Genomic DNA, 19,994 nt, shown 5'->3' with positions numbered 1-19,994 from the left:
CGGTTTATCGTGTTGACCAATCACAAAACGATGCGCGTTGCGAGCGAGGTAAGGCGGCTACCTACAATTGGCTGAGATGTTGTTTTTTTTCAAAGGGGCGTATTTTTCAAGCCATCTTGACTGAATATTTAGCCTCATCCAGGAAACATTAATTTGATATTTTCGGGATTTTGCTACCCTTAAGTTTTGAATCAGCACCGTTTGAAAGGTTTAAACCATACCTACGAAACCGGGTCCGGTTTGTGTGTTTGACCGAAGTCACAGCGAAGAACTAAAGTGCTGAAGATGACGCTGTCGCTCCTGAATTTACCGGCTAGCTAAGCTAACGGCTAGCATGTCCGCCTTGGTTGTAGTCTGTCACTAGCTGACATTTAGCTAGGTGCAGCTATTCTGTTTGGCACTCGCACTGCAGGGGACGATTTTACAAGGTAAAACACTCTGATATGGTCCGCATTTTCAGCGTTACTTAGGAAACCTGCTGTTTTGTTACACGACTTCTGTAGCTATGTCCTGTGCGACCGAGTAACGTTATCACATCAGCGAGAGACAATCTTTTTGCAGGGGTCTGGACTCTGGAGTACAAAGCAGTAACCGAAACGTTGCATATTACGGTGTCGTGATCTAATGTTTACATGCAAGTAATTTATGCATTTAGGCACGGTGCATACAGTGCGTCTGCTTTCTGATTGCTGTTGGCATGTATAATTGGGCTGCTAATCAACTTGCAATCCAAATGTTATCTCTGCTGTTGTGCGTTTAAAATGGCTGACAGATGTTAGATACTCGGGTTGGTATTTAGCGCTGTTCAACCGAACTACGCACAGCAACAAGGAAAAAAAATAGACGATACTGGCATTTGATTGGGCTGAGGGAAATGTGTGAATGTTACAGACTCCTGATTGGACCAATGGAGAGACAGCTGAGGTGCATACAGCAAGCAGTACAACTTACTGTAACGTTAGTTGTTTTTGCAGCAAGAGTAGGCTACTTGAGGTAACATGCTGTGTTTTTATTACAACAGCACCAGAGTTGACCCCATTTACCGAATAACTATTGTGTCCAGGATTTAACACAACACATCTTATAAAAAATGCTACATAAGAAAGCACTTTTAATGTTGGCAGCAGTAAGGAGTATGATTAATCAGGATAACACAAAATTCATCATAGGCAGACTGAAAACAAGCTCTGAGGGCAGAAGATAATAAGAAGATTTTGTAACCAAAGTATGAATTATTCATGGATAAAAGCAATATTAAATATGTATTTGTTTCTAACATTTTAACCACTGCTATTTGGGATTTTTTTTAATCAAGAAAATATGCTTTGACAGGCAAGGGATAAATTAAAATAATGAACAGCCGTGTGATAATAGGGAGGGTTGCCCAAATTAACGTACTCACACAAACACACATTGGGAGCCACAGTCCTACAGTGGGTCACTCGGGATAGCTGTATATGCTAGACTTTATATTGACCAGTCAATTAGTGGGTAAATGGTGGTATTCTTAAATTTGTCATGGCATTAAATATGTTTTTAATTGAAATAGCAATTCATCAATGTTAATGTATAATTTAACATTTACTGCGGGTTTGACTGGTGGTGTGATAATAAACTGATATTAAAATAATTATTTCCCAGTAAAATCTGATTCAGATCTCAGATTTTAATGACTCGGGACCATGGTTACATGGTATAGAGTACAAACAACATATACAACATAATAAGGAAGAAACAACAGCTACTGTAAATCTTAATAGATCATTACACAAATTTGAAAGTGTTTAGCCGCATTGCATTAAAACATTTTTTTTTTTACTTTTATACCTGTTAGGGAGCTGGTGTGAACTCCCATGCGGAAGCTGAGGAGGTGGGAATGTGAGACAGTTGTAAGCGGACTCAACATGGGTAGGGGCCGAGGCAGAGGGCGAGGAAGGGGCAGGGGATCGTCAGGCCAGCTGCGGCCCCCCTCGCCCTACAGACTGCAGCTCTCTCCATCCAGGGAGACTTTGACGTATGCTCAGGCACAGAAAATAGTGGAAGTGGACCTAGAAGGAAGGCTCCATCGCATTAACATCACGGATCCTCTGCCAGTTATTACCGAGGACGAGATGATGGCCCAGGACATTGCTGAGTGCAACAGCAACAAGGAGAACAGTGAACAAACCCAGAGTAAAACCAGATCGTGGAGGAAACCCTCAAACAGTAAAAGCAGAAGGAGTGGTAAAAATATGTCTCACCAGAACCAACGGTCTGGCTCCCAGCAGCACACAGGACCAACTAATTCCCTCCAGCAACCGTCCCACCAAATCCCTCTGCCTGAGCCCATCTTTCGTGTGCTGAGTTCAGTTTGCCCCTCAGAAGCGCCTGCTCTCCCGACAACATACTACCGTTTCATAGAAAAATCAATGGAGGAACAGGACAGTGTGGCTGAGTACGACATGGACGAGGAGGACCTGGCCTGGCTGGAGATGGTTAACCAAAAGAGAGTGTCTGACGGCCATGCCTCTGTATCTGCAGACACTTTTGAGCTGCTGATCGACCGCCTGGAGAGGGAATCCATCCTGGAGTCCCGCAGCCAGGCTCTGTCCCAAAGTGCAGTGGACGAGGATGCTTTCTGCTGCGTCTGCCTGGATGACGAATGTCTGAACAGTAATGTCATCCTCTTCTGTGACATCTGCAATCTGGCCGTCCACCAGGAGTGTTACGGTGTTCCCTACGTACCTGAGGGTCAGTGGCTGTGTCGCTGCTGCCTGCAGTCCCCCTCCCGTCCTGTAGACTGTGTGCTCTGTCCCAACCGAGGAGGTGCCTTCAAACAGACAAGTGATGGACGTTGGGCCCACGTTGTCTGTGCCATATGGATCCCGGAGGTGTGCTTTGCCAACACAGTGTTTTTGGAGCCTGTTGAGGGGGTCAAGAACATCCCTCCTGCTCGCTGGAAGCTCACCTGCTACCTGTGTAAGCAGAAAGGCAGAGGAGCATCCATTCAGTGCCACAAAGCCAACTGTTACAGGGCCTTTCATGTCACCTGCGCCCAGAAGGCCGGCCTGTTTATGAAGATAGACCCAGTCCGGGAGACAGGCATCAACGGTACCACCTTTTCTGTGAGGAAGACTGCTTTCTGTGAGCATCATTCTCCAGTGGGGTCTCGGCGGGACGGGTCCAGAGACGATTCGGTTGAAGGGAGACTGGTGGGGGGCAGGGGTAACCGGGGTCAAAGGTCCTACACTCAAAGCCCTCCACCACCACCACCAAACAAGAAGGCTACCAAGGGCCAGAAGAAGAAGAATACGAAGGGGTCTGGTGGGTCAACACGTCGCTCAACTGTGCCTGTGCTGCTCGTGCCTCAGATCCCCTCTCACAGGTGTGACATTTGCATACTGTCAAAATTTATATACCTAGCATGCCTTATTAATTGACTGTAGTGTCTAGTGCCTTACATGAGATTATTAATATTCTTGCAGGGTTCCATAGGAGACACTCTAATCTAATTAGGTTTTGATCCAGTGCATTAAGAGACTGGATTAATACTTTGAATGACCTTACCATAAGATCATAAGTCAGTGGTTTTATTATGACCACCAGTACTGCCACACAGGTTTTAATGTACAACTGTTACATTTCCACAGGCTGAACAAGATCTGCACAGGAGTGGAAGTCCAGAGGAAGAATCAGTTCATGCAGAGGCTTCATAACTACTGGTTATTGAAACGACAGTCAAGAAATGGGATGCCTTTGATACGCCGACTACATTCCCATCTACAGGCCCACAGGACTGCAGAGCAGGTGAGGCCAGAGATAATGTACAGTGAGTGTTTTTAAACTAAAAATGAGAAACAAATCCTCTGATGAAAAATAACTAATAACCATTAAAGCTGGCGTCCACATTGATTTTCACTTAGTTAACATATCTGTGTGGTGGAGCATCCTAAATTATTAAAACCAGCACATTTACATTTACAATCATAAGAACATTAGGTCTTCACAGAACCAATAAGGTCTGTTAAGGACAGAGTCAGCCAAGTCACAGGACTCAAACCATTTCACACCAGGGGCCTGTTTCACAAAACCAAGATAAGGGATTAAGCTGGGATTTATCAGTTATCCTGGATGATTTAAGCCTTGACTCGGTTTCACAAAAGTGGAGGCACATAAATCACCATGGAGATTTATTCTGTGCAGCTAGCCTGCTCCCGACCAGGCTAACATTCAGGATTTATTTAATCCTGGAGCCTTTTCTGATCACCCAGCAGTGGTTTTACCCTATTGTTATCAGCCTGGATTAAAATACAACAGGTGCATATTGCTGTTCCTTTAAGTACCATTATTTTTTTTAATAATTATTCATGTGACAGTCATCGTTACTGTTATATTGCTGTATGAAGACTGCTGTTCATATTGTTGTTAGAAGTTTGATGAATATATTATGGCAGTTGTTGAGATAATTAGAAAAGGCTGATAAAATTTCAAATGTGTTTTAAATGAAGTCTGTTACTAAGGGCAATACATACAATGTTTCTATAGTTGACCAATGCACCTTGAATTATTTTAGTTGATTAATTTTTTTTTAATTCTTTAACAATAACGATCATGTTTGTTCCACTTCCATGTGCATTGTATTTGGCATTCTTAGCATACAAATTGTGTTGTCCAGTAAACTGGGACTATAATTTGGGAGGATTGTACAATTTAAAGAACATATCCTAATTGTACAGTCCTCCCAAATTATAGTCTTAGTTCACTGGACCAATAACTATCTAGTGATGGAGGCTACTGTACATTCATGTTACAACAGGGAGAGGACACCTCGTTGGTTTTTGACCTTATATTTAGCTGGGGGGGAAATAACTGATGAATATACTCTGTTCCATTCATGTTTACAGTGTGCATGGGATTTATCACTTAATTATCTTTATAGTTTCTAGATTTTAGAGTCCAATTTATTCAGTGTCTTTATTTTCTATGTCCACAAGGGAGCAAGGAATATAATATGTAGAGAAGGAAACTCGTCCTCTATAAAAAAAATTAAAAAAACGCGAGAAAAAGCGTGGCAGATAATAGCGGACAGACTGAATGATAGTCTAAAAATATACATGTATGAACTACTGCTCTTAACTGAAACCATTCACTGAGTCCCTGTCATCTGCAAAAACGAACAGTTGTACACTTTGCATTAAAAGCGAGCAGTGGAAGTTAATATGGAAACTTAGGAAATTTATATTGTAGCCCATGAGAGAGAGGGAGGAACAGAGCGAAAGATATTTATGCATCATATTCGAGCATTGTAGAAAATTGATCTTCGTGGTAAATTTCCTGAGTAACATTATCTTCTGCTTACTTTTAAGGCAAAGAGTAGCCTACAACTGTTAATTTGTGCAAATGATTAGTAGCCTAATCCTTGAATGGTATGATTATGACGGTTTCAATTCAGAGCAGTGGTCAGTTAATGTATATGTTTAGGCTGCTTACGTTTCAGTCATTCAGTCGGTCCGTGATCGTCTGCTACGCTTTCTCTGTTTCATTACAGCGCCGTGTTTTTTTTCTTTTTATACAAATAATGTGTTTCACGTCATCATACTTCCACAAGAAGCTGCTGCTCACTCTGTATAAAGTATGTACAATGCGTATTCTCCATTTTGGCATCAGTAAATCTGTGATCGACCTCGCGGTCTTTTGAGGAAAGCCGTGGACGCGCATCTATCTGAATTACTTCATCCTGGCTCGACCTAGTCGCTCCTCCTCAGCCTGGCTTGGCCTTCGTGAAACGCACCAAGTCAGGCTGCACAGATTAGACTAGGTCAAGCCTCGCTTTATCAGTTATCCTGGATTTATATATTCTGCTTTTGTGAAACAGGCCCCAGGTTTGTATTCTTACACACTGTAATCAAAACATAAGCCCAGACATCACACTTACAATGACACAGACTTCCACACAACCCTTCACAGCTCTGTCTTCTTTGCTGTAGCTTTTTTACTGCTGCAGAGGGCGACGGGTAAAGGTAAAGGTTAGGGATATTAATTTTAATCTATTGCCCGTTCACTTATGATGGCAGGGGAAGCCTCAAGCTGTTTTAAGGTATTTAAACCATAAAACGTAGATACAAGATTTAATGTTAGATTTATTTACAGTGGTTGGGATTAAATGCATCTTTATGATAGCATACATTTTAACAATAATGCCCATATGGTAGCTTTTTATACAAACTTGATTTGGTTAAATAAAAGAATTATTTAATTTTAGTAAACATGTTTATTGTACGGAAAATGAATTACAATTGTGATCCATCTATTTTTCACAACAACAAAAACATTACACAGCTTTGGCTTTTTGGACATGTGACCTTCTCATTATTCTTTCTTGCTGTAAAAGTTGGGGACTAAATAAACTTTCCAATAAGAGTCTGGGACCTGCTGCACACTTGGGTCTCAATGCCAGAATATGCCCACACTGCTCGCCCAACACACAGCTACAGGAAAGGAAGTCTGATCCCTTTGACCTTTTGTGTTCAGAGGGAGCCTGATGAGAAGCTGTGTGCTGCAAGAGAGGAGCTACGATACTGGCAAAAGTTGAGGCAAGACCTGGAAAGAGCAAGGCTTTTGGTGGAACTCATCCGCAAGAGAGAGAGGCTAAAGAGAGAACAGGTGTGTTACAGAGGAAGTGTGAGACAAGCTGTAATTATTTGGGCTACTTTTTAACAAGACTCCCGTCAGTATTATCATTCATAAGCATATCTCTTAGAGCTGAAACAATTACTTAAGTAATCAGCCGATTGTGAAATTAATCTGCAACAATCTTGATAGATTATTATTATTATTATTATTATTATTGTTGTTGTTATTATTATTATATTATAATTGCCCAAGTTCCAGCCTTAAAATGTGAATATTTGCTTGTTGATTTGTCATATAGATAGATATCAATATGTTTGGAATGCGGACTGTTGATCTGAAAAAACAAGCAATATAAATACCTTGGGCTCGGAGAAATTGGGATTTTTCTGACATTTTATAAACAGTTAATTAAGAGAAAATAATAAGCAGATTAATCAATAATTAAAATAATTGTTAGATGCAGTCTTAATCTCTGTTCTATTCAGCATTTGTTATTCATTTTGAACCCTGTAGAGTGACCTTGTATTCCGCTCCTCTCTCTCCTCTGTATTTACGCCATCACACCTCAGATGAAAGTTCAGCAGGCTGCTCTTGAGTTGAAGTTGACCCCTGCGTTGGTGCTTCTGCGATCCACCTTGGACCAACTGCAGGAGAAGGACACAGCAAAAATCTTCTTTCAGCCTGTCGATCTATCAGAGGTTGGTGCAGTTAGAAAACAATCTGATTAAATACACATTTTATATCAAGCAGCATATTTGCTTTGGCTTTGACTCAGCTAACAGTTTTATTTTCATGATTCACTGAGGTCCCAGATTATCTAGAGTTTATTTCCCAACCCATGGACTTCTCCACCATGTGTACCAAACTGGAGGGACATGCCTACTGCTCCATCGCGGACCTAGAGAAGGACTTTAACCTAATGATCTCCAACTGCCTCAAATACAACTCCAAGGACACCATGTTTCACAAGACGGCCTTACAACTCCGGGAGGTGGGTGGAGCCGTTCTCCGCCATGCCCACAGGCAGTCTCAGAGCATCGGCCTGGACCCCAGCACCGGCATGCATCTCCCAGAGTCTCCGAACAAACATGGCTTCTACAACTGTACGTGGGATGACGGTGAGTTGAGAGTGGGAACTAGCTATTTCTTTGTGAACATAACCATCATGCCTCATTTGTTCATCTGCCTTTTTTCCTCATTTTTGTTTTCTCTTCTTATACTCTCTACAGTCGACTCGGTCTTGGACCCCGAGAACAGACTGCACTTAACCACAGACGAACAGCTAAAGGCCTTACTGGACAAACTGGACATGGTTGCATCCATGCGCACCAGTGGCGGTCGAACCAAACGCATTAGGCTGCTGCGCCGAGAGATCAACACTCTCAGACAGAAGATGAACCAGCAGCAGCAAAACTCTCAGTCTGTGAATGGTAATGACAAGGAGGACGAAGGAAAAGAAGAGGAGGAAGAGGAGGAGGAGGAGGAGAAGGAAAAGAAAAAGAAGACAAACGTTGATAATGGACCTTTGACAGCAGTGTCAAACTCTGGTACAGGTACAAAATATTTGTCCTTTTAATATATTTTATTCCATTTGGCCACTACTAATTTAATATAGGCAGTAATGGCACTGTTAAAACATTATTTATGTATTTATAGAGCTGCAACTAATGAATATTTTCATTATCGATTCATCTGCCAGGTTTTTTTCACGATGAATGATTTTGTCTAGTCCATGTCATGTCAAATTGTGAAAAATTACCAATTATAATTTTCCAGAGTCCAATGTGACATCTCCAAATGTCCTGTTTTGTCTGCTCATCAGTTAAAAACCCAAAGATATTCATTGTCAAAATGGTGTAAAACATAGAAACGCAACAAAAATGTTCATATTGGAGAAGCTGCAACTAGGGAATGTTTCCAGATTTTAGTTAAATGACAATTATTGACTAATCGTTTCAGCTGTATTTATGATCCTTAAATAAATGTCTCTTTGATCCAGATGACTCTCCACCTGTGCTGGAACTCACCGGCCCAGTATCTTCGCCACTGCCAGGAGATGCTCCCCTCGAACCTCCTGTCCTGGGCATCGTACCTGGAGGGCGAAGGTCTCCCGGGCGCTCCTACAAGCGCCAGAGGTCATCGCGCAGTGGAAGCAAAAGCCAAGGTGAAGATGAGGCTGAAGTTGGGGAAACACCATCTTCACAATCGGAGGCTGTTCACGAGGTTACTCCGCTGGGAACACCCCCGTCTCTGCCTTTGGTTGGAGTTGGTCGTCGTACATCTGTTCTGTTTAAGAAAGCTAAGAATGGCGCGCGGATAGTAAAAAACAAGTCCCCACCGCAACAGAACGGTAAAACGGCTGAGGGTAAAACAAACGGTTTGGACAGCACCCCTGCCAGCCCAAATTCACCCAGTGTGACCAACATCATCACCTTACCTCCCACTCCAAACGCTTCCCCTACACCTCCCTCTCCTTCCTCACACCACCTGAGGTCCAGAGGCCCCAGCTCCGAAAGTGAAGGAGAGAAACTTCCTCTACCATCCAGAGAAGGAGGTAAGGAGAAAATAAATCAATACATGCCCGAGAGATTCTAGAAAGTCCATATTTGTCACTCATTCATTTATGTTTTCGCTAGGCCTGACAAATGGAAAGCACACCTCTGCAAACCATGATGATGACGACCAAAAGTTAAAGTAAGGAGATACAGCTCGTACGAACAGATTTGTTCTTAAGTAGCGCGTACAAGCATTTTAAGGGACCTCTAATACATTACTGACACTGCTAAACTGATTTCCAACAGCAGAACTTAAAGCTCTGTGGTGTGAAATTCTTTTTTGGTAACATATATTTGTGAATGAGACTTCCAAACACGAAGTGGAACAGGTAGCCTTAAATGGACATTTTAGGGGTGTTAGTTATGCTAATAATGGAAATTCCGGGACTGCGCACCTTGTCATGAACAGGTGGCATTTATCAGGCGGAAACAAGCTGCTATTTACAACAAGTTTGTGCAGCCCAGAGAGTTTGGTGAATCCAACTTGAACTTTGTACAAGCTTTAAAGAAAAAAGTAAGACGTTTAGCATAACAATCCGAAAATATTCTTCCATGAGGCCCATTGTCTTTGAAATTCTTAGCCATTGAATTGTAGCTATGGTCTCACCATAAATTGTGCTTTAACTATCACTTTTCTCTCTTGTTTCCATCTGTAGTGTCTCCCCACCCAAACGAAGTCGTGGTAAACCTGCATTGGCAAAAGTTCCTAGCAGTGAGAATGGAGACATCTGTGGGGCTGGTGTGTATAATGAGATGGCAATCAAAATACAGTGAAATGTTTCAGTTTGTGTGGGTTTATTGGATGCGTGATGTAAGATTCTGCACACAACTGCAATACAATTTCATTCAATTTTCAGTTTGGGCTAAAGAGGTGTCCTGAATACAAATTAATTGGATGTATTGAAATATCCTGTTCACAGGACAGTCTACACTTCTGTCTTTAGATAGGGAGACTGAGCTTGGACCTCTGGACCTAGTTTGGGCCAAATGCAGAGGATATCCATCATACCCAGCAATGGTGAGGATGTTTATACTAAGTCTCAGAGCTGCCATAAAGAAAAAGGCCTCATTGCATCCCCTAGAAGGGCATGCCAATTCAGTCAACTTTAACTGACATAATTCATTGTTACAGATTGTTGACCCAGACATGCCCCAGGAAGGGCTTCTTCACAACGGCATCCCCATTCCAGTGCCTCCCGTGGAGGTGCTCAAACTGGGCGAATGGAGAGAAACGGAAGAAGGCGAAAAGCTCTTCTTAGTTCTCTTCTTTGACACCAAAAGAACTTGGTAAGATTCAGACAGGCAGGCTACCTCATGCTGAATTTTAAAACAATCAGAAGCAGTCTTGGTCACTTGGAAAATTGTGCCTGTTGTTTTTCAGGCAATGGCTCCCTCGGAACAAACTGCTGCCGATGGGGATGGATGACACTGTAGACAAACTGCGCTTAATGGAAGGCAAGAAACCCAGTGTTCGCAAGTCTGTACACACTGCATACGACCGGGCTATGGTACATTTAAACCACGTGAGAGGAAATCTAAACTTCACTCCCTCCAATTTTATATAAACTTTTAGTTTCAAGATTTTATCATCTTAAACAGGCTGTCTGGTAATATATGTATAGAAGCTTCATCACTGCACCAACAGTTGGTGGGATTAGGTTTTCTGCTTAAAACTGTTGCTCTGATTTATAAAATGGAGAGAAAAAGTTTTTGAAGACATTTTCCTAGATGGATTTGTTCATTTATTCATGTAATTTTTGTAAAAGATTTTACACAACCACTGTTGCTATGTGTTCATATAAAGTTTTTTATTTTTAGGCCAAAGTGAGTCAAGACTTAGGTGAGAAAAGTGTAAATATTAAATCGTCAAAGGGATCGTCTTGATTCAAAACATATTTAGATTGTATTTGCCATTGAAATGTCACTGTGTTTAATGAAGTGTTAAAGTCCCACTTTATGTTCACGTCATATCTGGACTCCACAGAAGTTTGGCTTTGGAAGAAAATTTAAAATTTGTAATTGTAAGTGATACATACATACATACATATATATATATATATATATATATATATATATATATATATATATATATATATATATATATATATATATATATATATATATATATATATTAGTGCTGTCAGTTAAACACGTTATTAACGGCGTTAACGCAAACCCATTTTAACGGCGTACATTTTTTTATAGCGAGATAAACGTTCTTTTTGGCCTAGCAAACTTTGTAGTTTTTTTCACATGCTGTTGCAACAACTAGTAACGTTAGAAAAACTCAAACACCACACTGGATCTAGCTAGACCAGAAACAAAACAGGCACGCCACACACACTTGTTTGGGCTTGCGAGCCGGCCAAAGAGTAGTAGGCTAACGTTACGTTTTGAGTGGATGGCGAGCGCAAGACGCCGAAATGGATGCCAATAAGATGGAAAAGTTTACTTTTAAAAAGTTGTCGAGGGGGACAGTAGTTTCACGCATAGGAATTGTGCAATAATGACAGATTCACACATTTTTCTTTTGTTTACAGTAAATAAATAATAAACAATTACAAATCTTAAAGTCAAGTTCATAAAGTAACTTTCTTCATTCATTTGATTCCCAATTAAGATACACTGGTAAGAATGGCTTTCCATTGTTAATATGTACTTAAAAACAGTTCTGAAATGCAAAATAATAGAATTTTATTCATGTGATAAAACATGCGATTAATCGTGATTAACTATAGAAATTTGGCGATTAAAAAAATTAATCGTTTGACAGCCCTAATACCCCTAATAATATAATGATATATAATATATAATATAATAATATATATATATTCAAAAATGAGTACATCAAACCTGCTCAAGCTAGCATTGACATTAAATTTAAAGCTAAACCCACAGTGGAGCATAACTTGTTCTACATTCGACTCCTACAGTATGTTTTGGGTGTGTACGCCATTCATTCAACAATTCTGAGAATTGCTCAGTAGATACAACAAGATAGGTGTCAAAGAACAATTTGAAATGAATAGAAATACCGATACTGGCTGCCAATGCAAACATTCTTGGACTTTTAGTCCAGCTATGATGTGTTGTAGGTGGGACTTTAGAGGTCTTTACTTATTTTTCCATATTGTGAAACTGTATTATGATACTAGAATGTTGGAGTACCCGGTGCAGCTACTTGATTAGTGAGATGTGAAGCCACTACAGATGTGAAGCTGATTATTTTGTAGTTGTGACCAAATCTACTACGATCACTCACTGAAGAACTTGCAATTTGTTTGCAAATCTGGCTAAAATTACTTGAAAAGCACAATCGGTCTGTTTAAAAAAAAAAAAAAAAAAAAACCTTTAGGATCGGTGACTCCTGGAGCCATATATGTGGCAAAAGTGTGTGTGTGTGTGTGTGTGTGTGTGTGTGTGTGTGTACAGTATATACATATATTAATACAACTTCAGTGTAGTAAAGGTGCATGTGTATAGTTTTGTAAATATGTAAATGTATGTTTATATTGGCTTACATGAAGTAATTTAAGGAATGCAAAAATCAAATTTAGATTTTAATTTATAATTTGTGGCAGTCAAGAGTGTTATTTAAAAAGTAAAAATATGAAAAGATTTATGTATGATGCTAAGTAGGTCTTTGTAATAGTGATGGTATTCACCAACATGTCAGAATATATTCTCTAGAAGTGAGGTGGCACAAGACCTGTGCTCTGTAGGCAGCAGTGACCGCACGAGTCTTCAAGAGTTGTTTTTTTCTTTTTCTTGGGTGGCACAGGAGATTTTTGATCTTGTCATTTGAATTGTACTGCAAGATCTATAATCTCCCTGAGACAATATTTTCTCACACAAGAATAAATGCTGTTTGAAACAACTGCATGTGTATGTCATCTATTAACCTTGTTTCACCTGCAAAACTCAGTAAGTTGTATTATCGGAGTTCTCCTCCTTTGGGTCAAGGTCTCATTGCAAGAAAGGATCTAAGAAGAGAAAATAACGTAAAAGTTTGAAGTGAAAGTGGCCTTCTCAGTGTCCCACATCAGGGTCTTACTCCTCCACAGTTCTAGGAAAAGGAGAGGTAGTCTGCAAACAAAGTGTTGCAAGCTTCGAAGAATTTAATGATGCAACCTTTTGTGCAATGTCTTCAAAGTCATCACCTGACAAAGACCTTGAAGATCAAGTTTGAGTTTTTGTATATATATGTATTAGTCCGGTACCCAACGGGTTGGACATGCACACTTTCAACTGCCTGACCCATTTCAATGGCAAAGTGTGGCTGAGAAAAACATCACTGAAAGTTCCTCTGAATATACATGTATAGTGAGTGAAGGAGTTCCTGGCAAAAAAACAATATTTACCAAGTGTCCACAGTGTACTCTAAACATGATTATCGTGACACTTGACACTCATCTGTCAGGTGAGGGCTGGCCTTCAGGTCACACCAAGCCGCTGATATTGTACACAGCAGAATAACACTGATCAAAGACATCATGACAGTAGAAATATCAATTAAATGTTGGTAATGCTTGAGTTCCCCTAATTCCTTATAATGTTCTTGGATGAACATCCATGTAATATGGTACTAATTATAGTATAATTCCTTGAAAGAAACAAGTAAATAGTCATCATTATTCATTTACTATTGGAAACTATTCTTCATATTTGTTCAGCTGAATGCTCGCCTGTAGACAGATTTCCCATAGTTCAGCTCACCTGCTATGCACCGACTAAAAGACTTAATGTTACACAAGCAATTAACTTAATTAACTGAAATTAGTTGGAACCAACTGTCAGTTATTCCTAGAATTAGTACCAAATTAAATGGTCCAAGAAACTCAGAAAATCATTACAGAAATGCCCAAGCCACAAAATCAAGCGTTACTTGATGTAATGTTAATTTGTTGTTTTATGGCAGATAATAAATTAAGCTTATTCATAAGATCTCTACTTAATCAGGAGAAATGTAGATTTGTGCAAACTGGGATTTATTTCATAATACTATAAACATACTCTTGAGACTTGAATTGACAGGAAATTCCTCAAAGGACACAAGGATGAGGCTAGCGTTTATAGACCATCTTTACAAAACTATTATCCAAAAAGATAAGTTGCCTGAAGTCACTACATTAAGTGTTGACTGATAAAGTACTAGAAGTGTCTGCAGAAAAACACTGCGTGAGCTCAGTGACATCTTCTTGGCCTAACTAGACGACAATGAAAACACTAACAATGACAATGATCAAGTGAAGTGTGTAACAGGCTGGGATTTCCTACTTGTTTTCTGCACAAAATGTAACATAATTGAAATCTGATAAATAGAAACATTGGTGGGATACACAACAACACCATGTTTTTAAGTTCTGTCACAGGGATGTGCAACCAAATCCATAGAGGGAAATTTGCCAGTTCATGACCGTGTATGACATATGGTGGCCCATCCCTGTTCTGGCAGTTTCAGTTATTCCAGTTTATGTTGAGCCCAAAAACAAAATATACTTGCATATCCTGTTTTGTGACATTGAGATGTTTTTGATTCATACAAGAAATCTATATCTGAGAACTAGTCTGAAAGGTAGCTTAAATTCATTTCCCTCAACTGCGATGAAAGTCATTTGTGTGATACATTCACTGTCCGTGATGACATTTTCTCTCTTGTTGCAGTAATGAAACATTATAAAAACATTTAAATATCATTGCAATTATTTTCTACCACAGTTCAATTTAAAACGTATTAATGCTGTTTTGCCCTGACTGTTTCTGATCAAAAGCAGTGGTGTAATGACATGCTTTCTTGTTAAGGTAAAGAAATAATAACGGTTTAAAAAAGTTCATTCCTTCTTAAATACTGTAAAACTTTTGTAGTGTTTCATTCCAGTAGTCAATGTCAGTCCAACAAGTGTCAAAAGGTTTCAAAAAAATATCTTGGAACCAGTGTACAAACTATTGTTGAATGAGGCAGAGCAACTATTGTAGCACTAAGAGAGTCCTATAGAAGAGATGAGACGCCGTTATCTGTGGAGTCTTGCTGGTCAGATTTCCCACCTCGAGAGCTCTTGCTGGGGTTTGGTGTGGTTGAATACTTTGGGGGGTATCTGATGAAAAGACGGTCCTCCTCCTTTTTAATCCACCTTAGAAGCTTAGTGATAGCAGTAATAGCACAGGCCTTTGTCACCAGGGGACTGAAGCAGGTGTACAGCTCAAATTTACTTGTGACCTACAGCAGAGAAGAAGAATTTACATTTTAGGTGTGTTTTTTTAGGAAACTGAAACAATCAGTCTCTGTCCGCATGACTGTAAGAATAGTTTGACATTTTGCGAAATACTCTTATTCACTTTCTTACTGAGAGTTACATGAGAAGATTGATACTTTAAGACTGGAAACAGGGGGAAACAGCTAGCATGGTTCTGTCCAAAGGTAACCAAATCCACATACCAGCACCTCTAAAGCGCACTAATTAACAGGTTAGGTATATATAGTCACCATTCGCAGCCGAGAAATAGTCCAGCACATAACCCTCAGTAAAACCACAACAGCGAGCTGTTCCCCCTTGTTTCCGGTCTTCAAGCTAAGCTAACGGTCTCCAGCTTCATATTGAATGGACAGATAAGCGTGTGACATCGGTATCCTCCTCAAACTCTCCGCAAGAAAGCAAACAAACATTTAAAAAAAAAGGTTTCCTTTGAAAATCCATAAAATATATTCAGACAACCCTTGTGTCAAAGATAATTGAAGACATGCAAAGATAGTATTCAGATGTTGTATCTGGTGACAGTGATAATGTATCAGTAACACAGCAACATACCCAGGCTAGCAGAGTTTCCCTCTCAGCGACGTGGTAGATGAGCTTGAGGGGTCGTGAAGTGCTGTGGATGCGGCTGTGCATATAACGATAAAGGTCCAGCAGTCTCATTTTCTCCTCTTCACTGCTGTACGGGGCCTCCATCTCTGGGCTACATGTTGCAACAAATTGTAGAGTAAAGGTTACAAGCAAAAAAGGCATACAAAGGTTTCACATAAACAAAAGATACAGTGATATACAAATACATCAGGGCGATGGTGCTGAATACCCCCATCATTAAAACTATTGATTTTTTTATATTGATGAGACAAAGTTGCACAGCCTAACAAAGCAGTATTTCTGCACTTTGTAACCTTATTCTGAACAGTGCTATGTGAATGAAAGTATTCTTATTTTTAAAGTGTAGAGCTGTGATTATTTGTACGGCGTATGCAATAAAACACCTAATGATTTCAGTTCAGCTCATTAAAAAGATAAGTGAAGTGAATTGGCAGGATTAGTGGAAGACAATTTGAATTTCTTATCATTTTTATTTTTCTGTGCCCTTTTAACTGGAAGCTCATTTCAAAAACCCTCGTATTCTGAACAGGAAACTTTCATTTGTAAACACCTTACACTCTAAGCTGTATTTTTTTTCTTAGAGGAAATGGGCTTTCACGCTTCCTCGTATACAAGGTATACACACTGTGCACAAGCCATGGCCTTCGTATAAAACATTGATTGGCTCATCCTGTAGTTGCATAGATCATGACAGAAACAGAAACACACACACACACACACACACACACACACACACACACACACACACACACACACACACACACACACCTGGTGAACTGAGTGAGCTGGCGGTAGTTGTCTGGCACATCAAAGGGCTTGTACATGAAGTGTCTGAGGTCTGAGACGCCCACCTGGCTCACGCTGTACGACTGGGCTTTGTCAATGAGGCTCAGGGAGTTCTGAGCCATCATGGCCTCCTCTATCTTCCTTTTGCACTCAGCTACAGCGTAGAAAGCCTCCTTGTCTGTCGAGAGCAGCAGCAAGCAAACAGTGCATTCTGGAGGGTCCAGGTAAGAAATGTATGCATAAAAGTAACAGTCAGGATTAAAGAGGGGAAGGCAGATGGGAGTCCAGATCTCCCCAGCCTGAAAGGCAGAGGAGGCTCCGATGAGGTTGAGTAGGAGATGAATGTCAGCGGGCTCCAGCCGGGTGTCCTCGATGACTGTCTTTTCTTGGACGATGGTGAGCAGCTGGTTCTTGGCAATGAGGATGGAGAAAACCAGATTGGGGGTGATCGCTTTCTGCAGGATCTGGCTGAGAGAGTCCCTGAGAGAGGAGGCTAAGGGCAAGCAGTGTACTGCTGCAAGCAGGAAGCTGGGGTCAGAATCCACCAGGTTGAGAAGACCGTCCAGGATCTTCTCTGAGCCAGCCAGGAGTCTCCTCAGGTCGTAGTTTTTCTTGTGTTCAAAGATGCGGGATATGCTGGCCTGGGTGAGCATGCTGATGATCTGATAGTATACATAGAGGAGCTCTCCACACAGCTGCTGCTCAGTCTGCCGACTGCTAGAGACGCATACCAGCACTAAGGGCCCTTTCTGTAAGAACACCACGGTGTGCTCCTCTGATGGAAGGAAGAAAAGACAACAGCAAATATTAAGGACAATACTCAAAGTAACGATGAATGTCTACGAACAATGCCCCCATTGATCAACAGCTCAGCACTCAAACATTTCGGACATCCTGTGGACATGGAAATTAGTGCATTTTTCAAAACAAAATGTTCAAATTAATACAAAGTAAATGTAAAATAATTATGTAAATGCATTAACCTCCATTTTCTCATTGTATTTCTCAATAGTGCAGCACTTTTTGTCAACTGGTAATAATGAACTTGCCTTCTAAACAAAGCTAGAGTGTCCGCTCCAACACACAATCCTCCAAAATGTCTACACTTGCTCATATTATGTAAATAGAAAATTACATTTACAATGTTACAAAAGTTATGTGAAAATGTTCCAATGTTCTCACCTGAATAGACTGAGCGGATGATATTATCTCCACTTTGAACAAAGGAAACCAGCGCCATCATGACTCCCATTGTAGATGAAAGAGCCTCTTCACTGCCGTATCGAGAATAGATGGGTTTACCTGCTTCACTCAGCACAAAAACATGCTTCCTGTGCTGCCGCCAGCTGTCAGCTGTCACATCCTCATCACGATGAGACATAAAAGCAGGATATTCCTGGGTGCCTGCCTCCAACAAGGGAGATGACCTTCCCTTCACACCTATTCCTTGCTCCTCCAGCTTGGCCTTGGCCAACATTGTAACGACAAACTCCCCAGAGTCGCTCCGGCCATCATCAGTGGCAGCATCCTCGGTTCCTCGGTCAGACGGCTGGGTGGACACGTTGTTCTGACACTCAGAGTTGTCTGTCTCCTCAGTCTGTAGCTTTGTTACCTGGTCAGAATGGGGCTCTGCATCCAGACTCTTCTCCTCTGCAGTGACATCTGACAGGAGTGAATCAGCAGGCTCTTCTTTGTTAATGGTGGTAATGTTACTGTCCTTACAATCCACTGGATCAGGAAACATGTGATTCCCCAATAGGGAAAGAGAAGTCGCCAAAGTTTCTGCTAAAATGAAAACAATTAAATTATGAAATGAATGATAAAAATTAGGAAATGTGAGCTAAAAATGTGAATAGCTTTAATAAATGATTTCATAATTTACCAGGTGGATTGCTCTCACAGGGTGGATCACAAATCTTTACTCCCTGTGCCTCTCCTTCTTGATGATTGTCTCTCTCCATGATACCATCCCAGTCCCTGGAGATTTAATAAAGAACATATTACAACCAAACAATACAGAATAAAAGCTTCATAACTAATGTATTTCATTAGTTGTAGCTGAACCTTGCATGCATCTCAATCTCTTATGAATAGGAGCACTCATACTGGCGCAATGGTCAGATCACATGATTACAGAGGAAAACTGGTTACAGAAAGTCAAGATACAAACCAGACACTGGAATTTAACTCTGATCGCAACTTCCAGCAGCCGGGCTAATGTTACACTGCAGATAGACGGCAGTCGGTTGGACGGAGAGACGAACTGTTATTGACCGCCAGAACTAGCTACAGAACTAACGTTTGTTTAACTTACTTTTAAAGCTAATATAAGCTTGTCTGCTAACCTGCTCACCGTCGAGAAAGCTTACTTTTCATTATGATGAATACTTGACTGTGAATTCCGATGCAACTCAGTAAACGCTGGCTGTAGTTACATGGCTAACATTGCTTGCTAGCAAGCGACACACAGATCAATTTCATGGCCTTGGCTTAACAGTGAAAATGCAAGCAATCGTGGCCAGCTAAAATTATACGGTAAAAGACAAAGAATAAAACTTACGTTTTTGTACCGTCGAAACGTCGGGTTGAATATCTAATTCGCTACATCAACTTTCATCAGCAGCCCGGCAACTGTCAAGAATGAGAAGCAGAAAACAAATTTTCCCTGATACGACCACAGCAGACATCCGGAATCTCTGATGACATGCTAAACTAACCAATCGGACTGCTCGGTGACGACGCTAGCCCCGCCCCACTGCATACGACCGTAACGTAAAATTTAGCTGGGTACGTTAACGTGTTTTTGGAATACCGTTACCAGTAAACATATAGCTACGTCCCTTTCGAAAACATGTTGTTTAACCTGTGTGTAACTAGCTAGCTAGCTAACGTAGCCAGGAGCTATTTAGTCACATTTATGTCCTTAGCGTCTCGTACGCTAACGTTACTCTGTGGTCAGTAACGGTCAAAAATCTTACGGATAAAATCAAATACGTTGTTTCTTTACCTGTTATCCAGCAGCGGGTTGTATCTTCAGTGGTATTTTGGTCGTCTGACAGAGGTTCCCTGTATGTCCCTCTTAATACATCCATGGTATGTCCGGGTCGATAACATGTTTTCCCGGGGTACGAGCTAAGTTAGCTAGATAACCAGTTTACCATTTTTATAGGGTATAGAC

General features: G+C 40.7%; 2 protein-coding genes across 5 annotated transcripts; one reads left to right on the top strand and one right to left on the bottom strand.

Moving 5' to 3' along the window:
* The first annotated feature begins 80 nt into the window (after window positions 1-80).
* Window positions 81-11,195, top strand: brpf3a (bromodomain and PHD finger containing, 3a). 3 transcript variants are annotated; one of them, XM_031301570.2, is made up of 13 exons: window positions 81-428; window positions 1,835-3,364; window positions 3,630-3,786; window positions 6,511-6,642; window positions 7,182-7,310; window positions 7,418-7,715; window positions 7,842-8,165; window positions 8,612-9,166; window positions 9,249-9,306; window positions 9,824-9,906; window positions 10,088-10,185; window positions 10,300-10,454; window positions 10,549-11,195. In XM_031301570.2, exons 2-13 carry the CDS (start codon window positions 1,854-1,856, stop codon window positions 10,730-10,732), a joined length of 3,684 nt encoding a protein of 1,227 aa, XP_031157430.1. In that variant the 5' UTR covers window positions 81-428; window positions 1,835-1,853; the 3' UTR covers window positions 10,733-11,195. The 3 variants fall into 3 exon arrangements, with proteins under 3 accessions (XP_031157430.1, XP_031157431.1, XP_031157429.1); XM_031301571.2 differs by having other exon boundaries at window positions 7,418-7,730; window positions 10,112-10,185; XM_031301569.2 differs by having other exon boundaries at window positions 7,418-7,730.
* A 2,942-nt stretch (window positions 11,196-14,137) lies between these two features.
* On the bottom strand, window positions 14,138-19,932 carry mon1bb (MON1 secretory trafficking family member Bb). 2 transcript variants are annotated; one of them, XM_031301572.2, is made up of 7 exons: window positions 19,824-19,909; window positions 19,377-19,447; window positions 18,699-18,793; window positions 17,999-18,601; window positions 16,799-17,591; window positions 15,974-16,121; window positions 14,138-15,384 (listed from the first exon to the last, which is right to left on the bottom strand). In XM_031301572.2, the coding sequence occupies exons 3-7, from the start codon at window positions 18,775-18,777 to the stop codon at window positions 15,157-15,159; spliced, it is 1,851 nt and encodes a 616-aa protein (XP_031157432.1). In that variant the 5' UTR covers window positions 18,778-18,793; window positions 19,377-19,447; window positions 19,824-19,909; the 3' UTR covers window positions 14,138-15,156. The 2 variants fall into 2 exon arrangements, with proteins under 2 accessions (XP_031157432.1, XP_031157435.1); XM_031301575.2 differs by lacking the exon at window positions 19,377-19,447 and having other exon boundaries at window positions 19,824-19,932.
* Between the last annotated feature and the right edge of the window lie 62 nt (window positions 19,933-19,994).

The sequence above is a fragment of the Sander lucioperca genome, chromosome 6 (assembly GCF_008315115.2).
Source record: "Sander lucioperca isolate FBNREF2018 chromosome 6, SLUC_FBN_1.2, whole genome shotgun sequence".
Lineage (NCBI taxonomy): Eukaryota > Metazoa > Chordata > Actinopteri > Perciformes > Percidae > Sander > Sander lucioperca.
The sequence above is the reverse complement of the archived record's forward strand: the minus strand, read 5'-3'. Positions and strand labels throughout refer to the sequence as shown.

Coding starts and splice junctions, on each gene's coding strand:
- brpf3a (XM_031301569.2), top strand. CDS start 1,854: ATGCGGAAGCTGAGGAGGTGGGAATGTGAGACAGTTGTAAGCGGACTC. Junction 7,311..7,417: donor AGCCTGTCGATCTATCAGAG/GTTGGTGCAGTT, acceptor TGATTCACTGAG/GTCCCAGATTATCTAGAGTT. Junction 8,166..8,611: donor AGTGTCAAACTCTGGTACAG/GTACAAAATATT, acceptor TCTTTGATCCAG/ATGACTCTCCACCTGTGCTG.
- mon1bb (XM_031301575.2), bottom strand. CDS start 18,777: ATGGAGAGAGACAATCATCAAGAAGGAGAGGCACAGGGAGTAAAGATT. Junction 18,602..18,698: donor CTGTGAGAGCAATCCACCTG/GTAAATTATGAA, acceptor TTTTCATTTTAG/CAGAAACTTTGGCGACTTCT. Junction 15,385..15,973: donor GGGAAACTCTGCTAGCCTGG/GTATGTTGCTGT, acceptor TCTCTGCTGTAG/GTCACAAGTAAATTTGAGCT.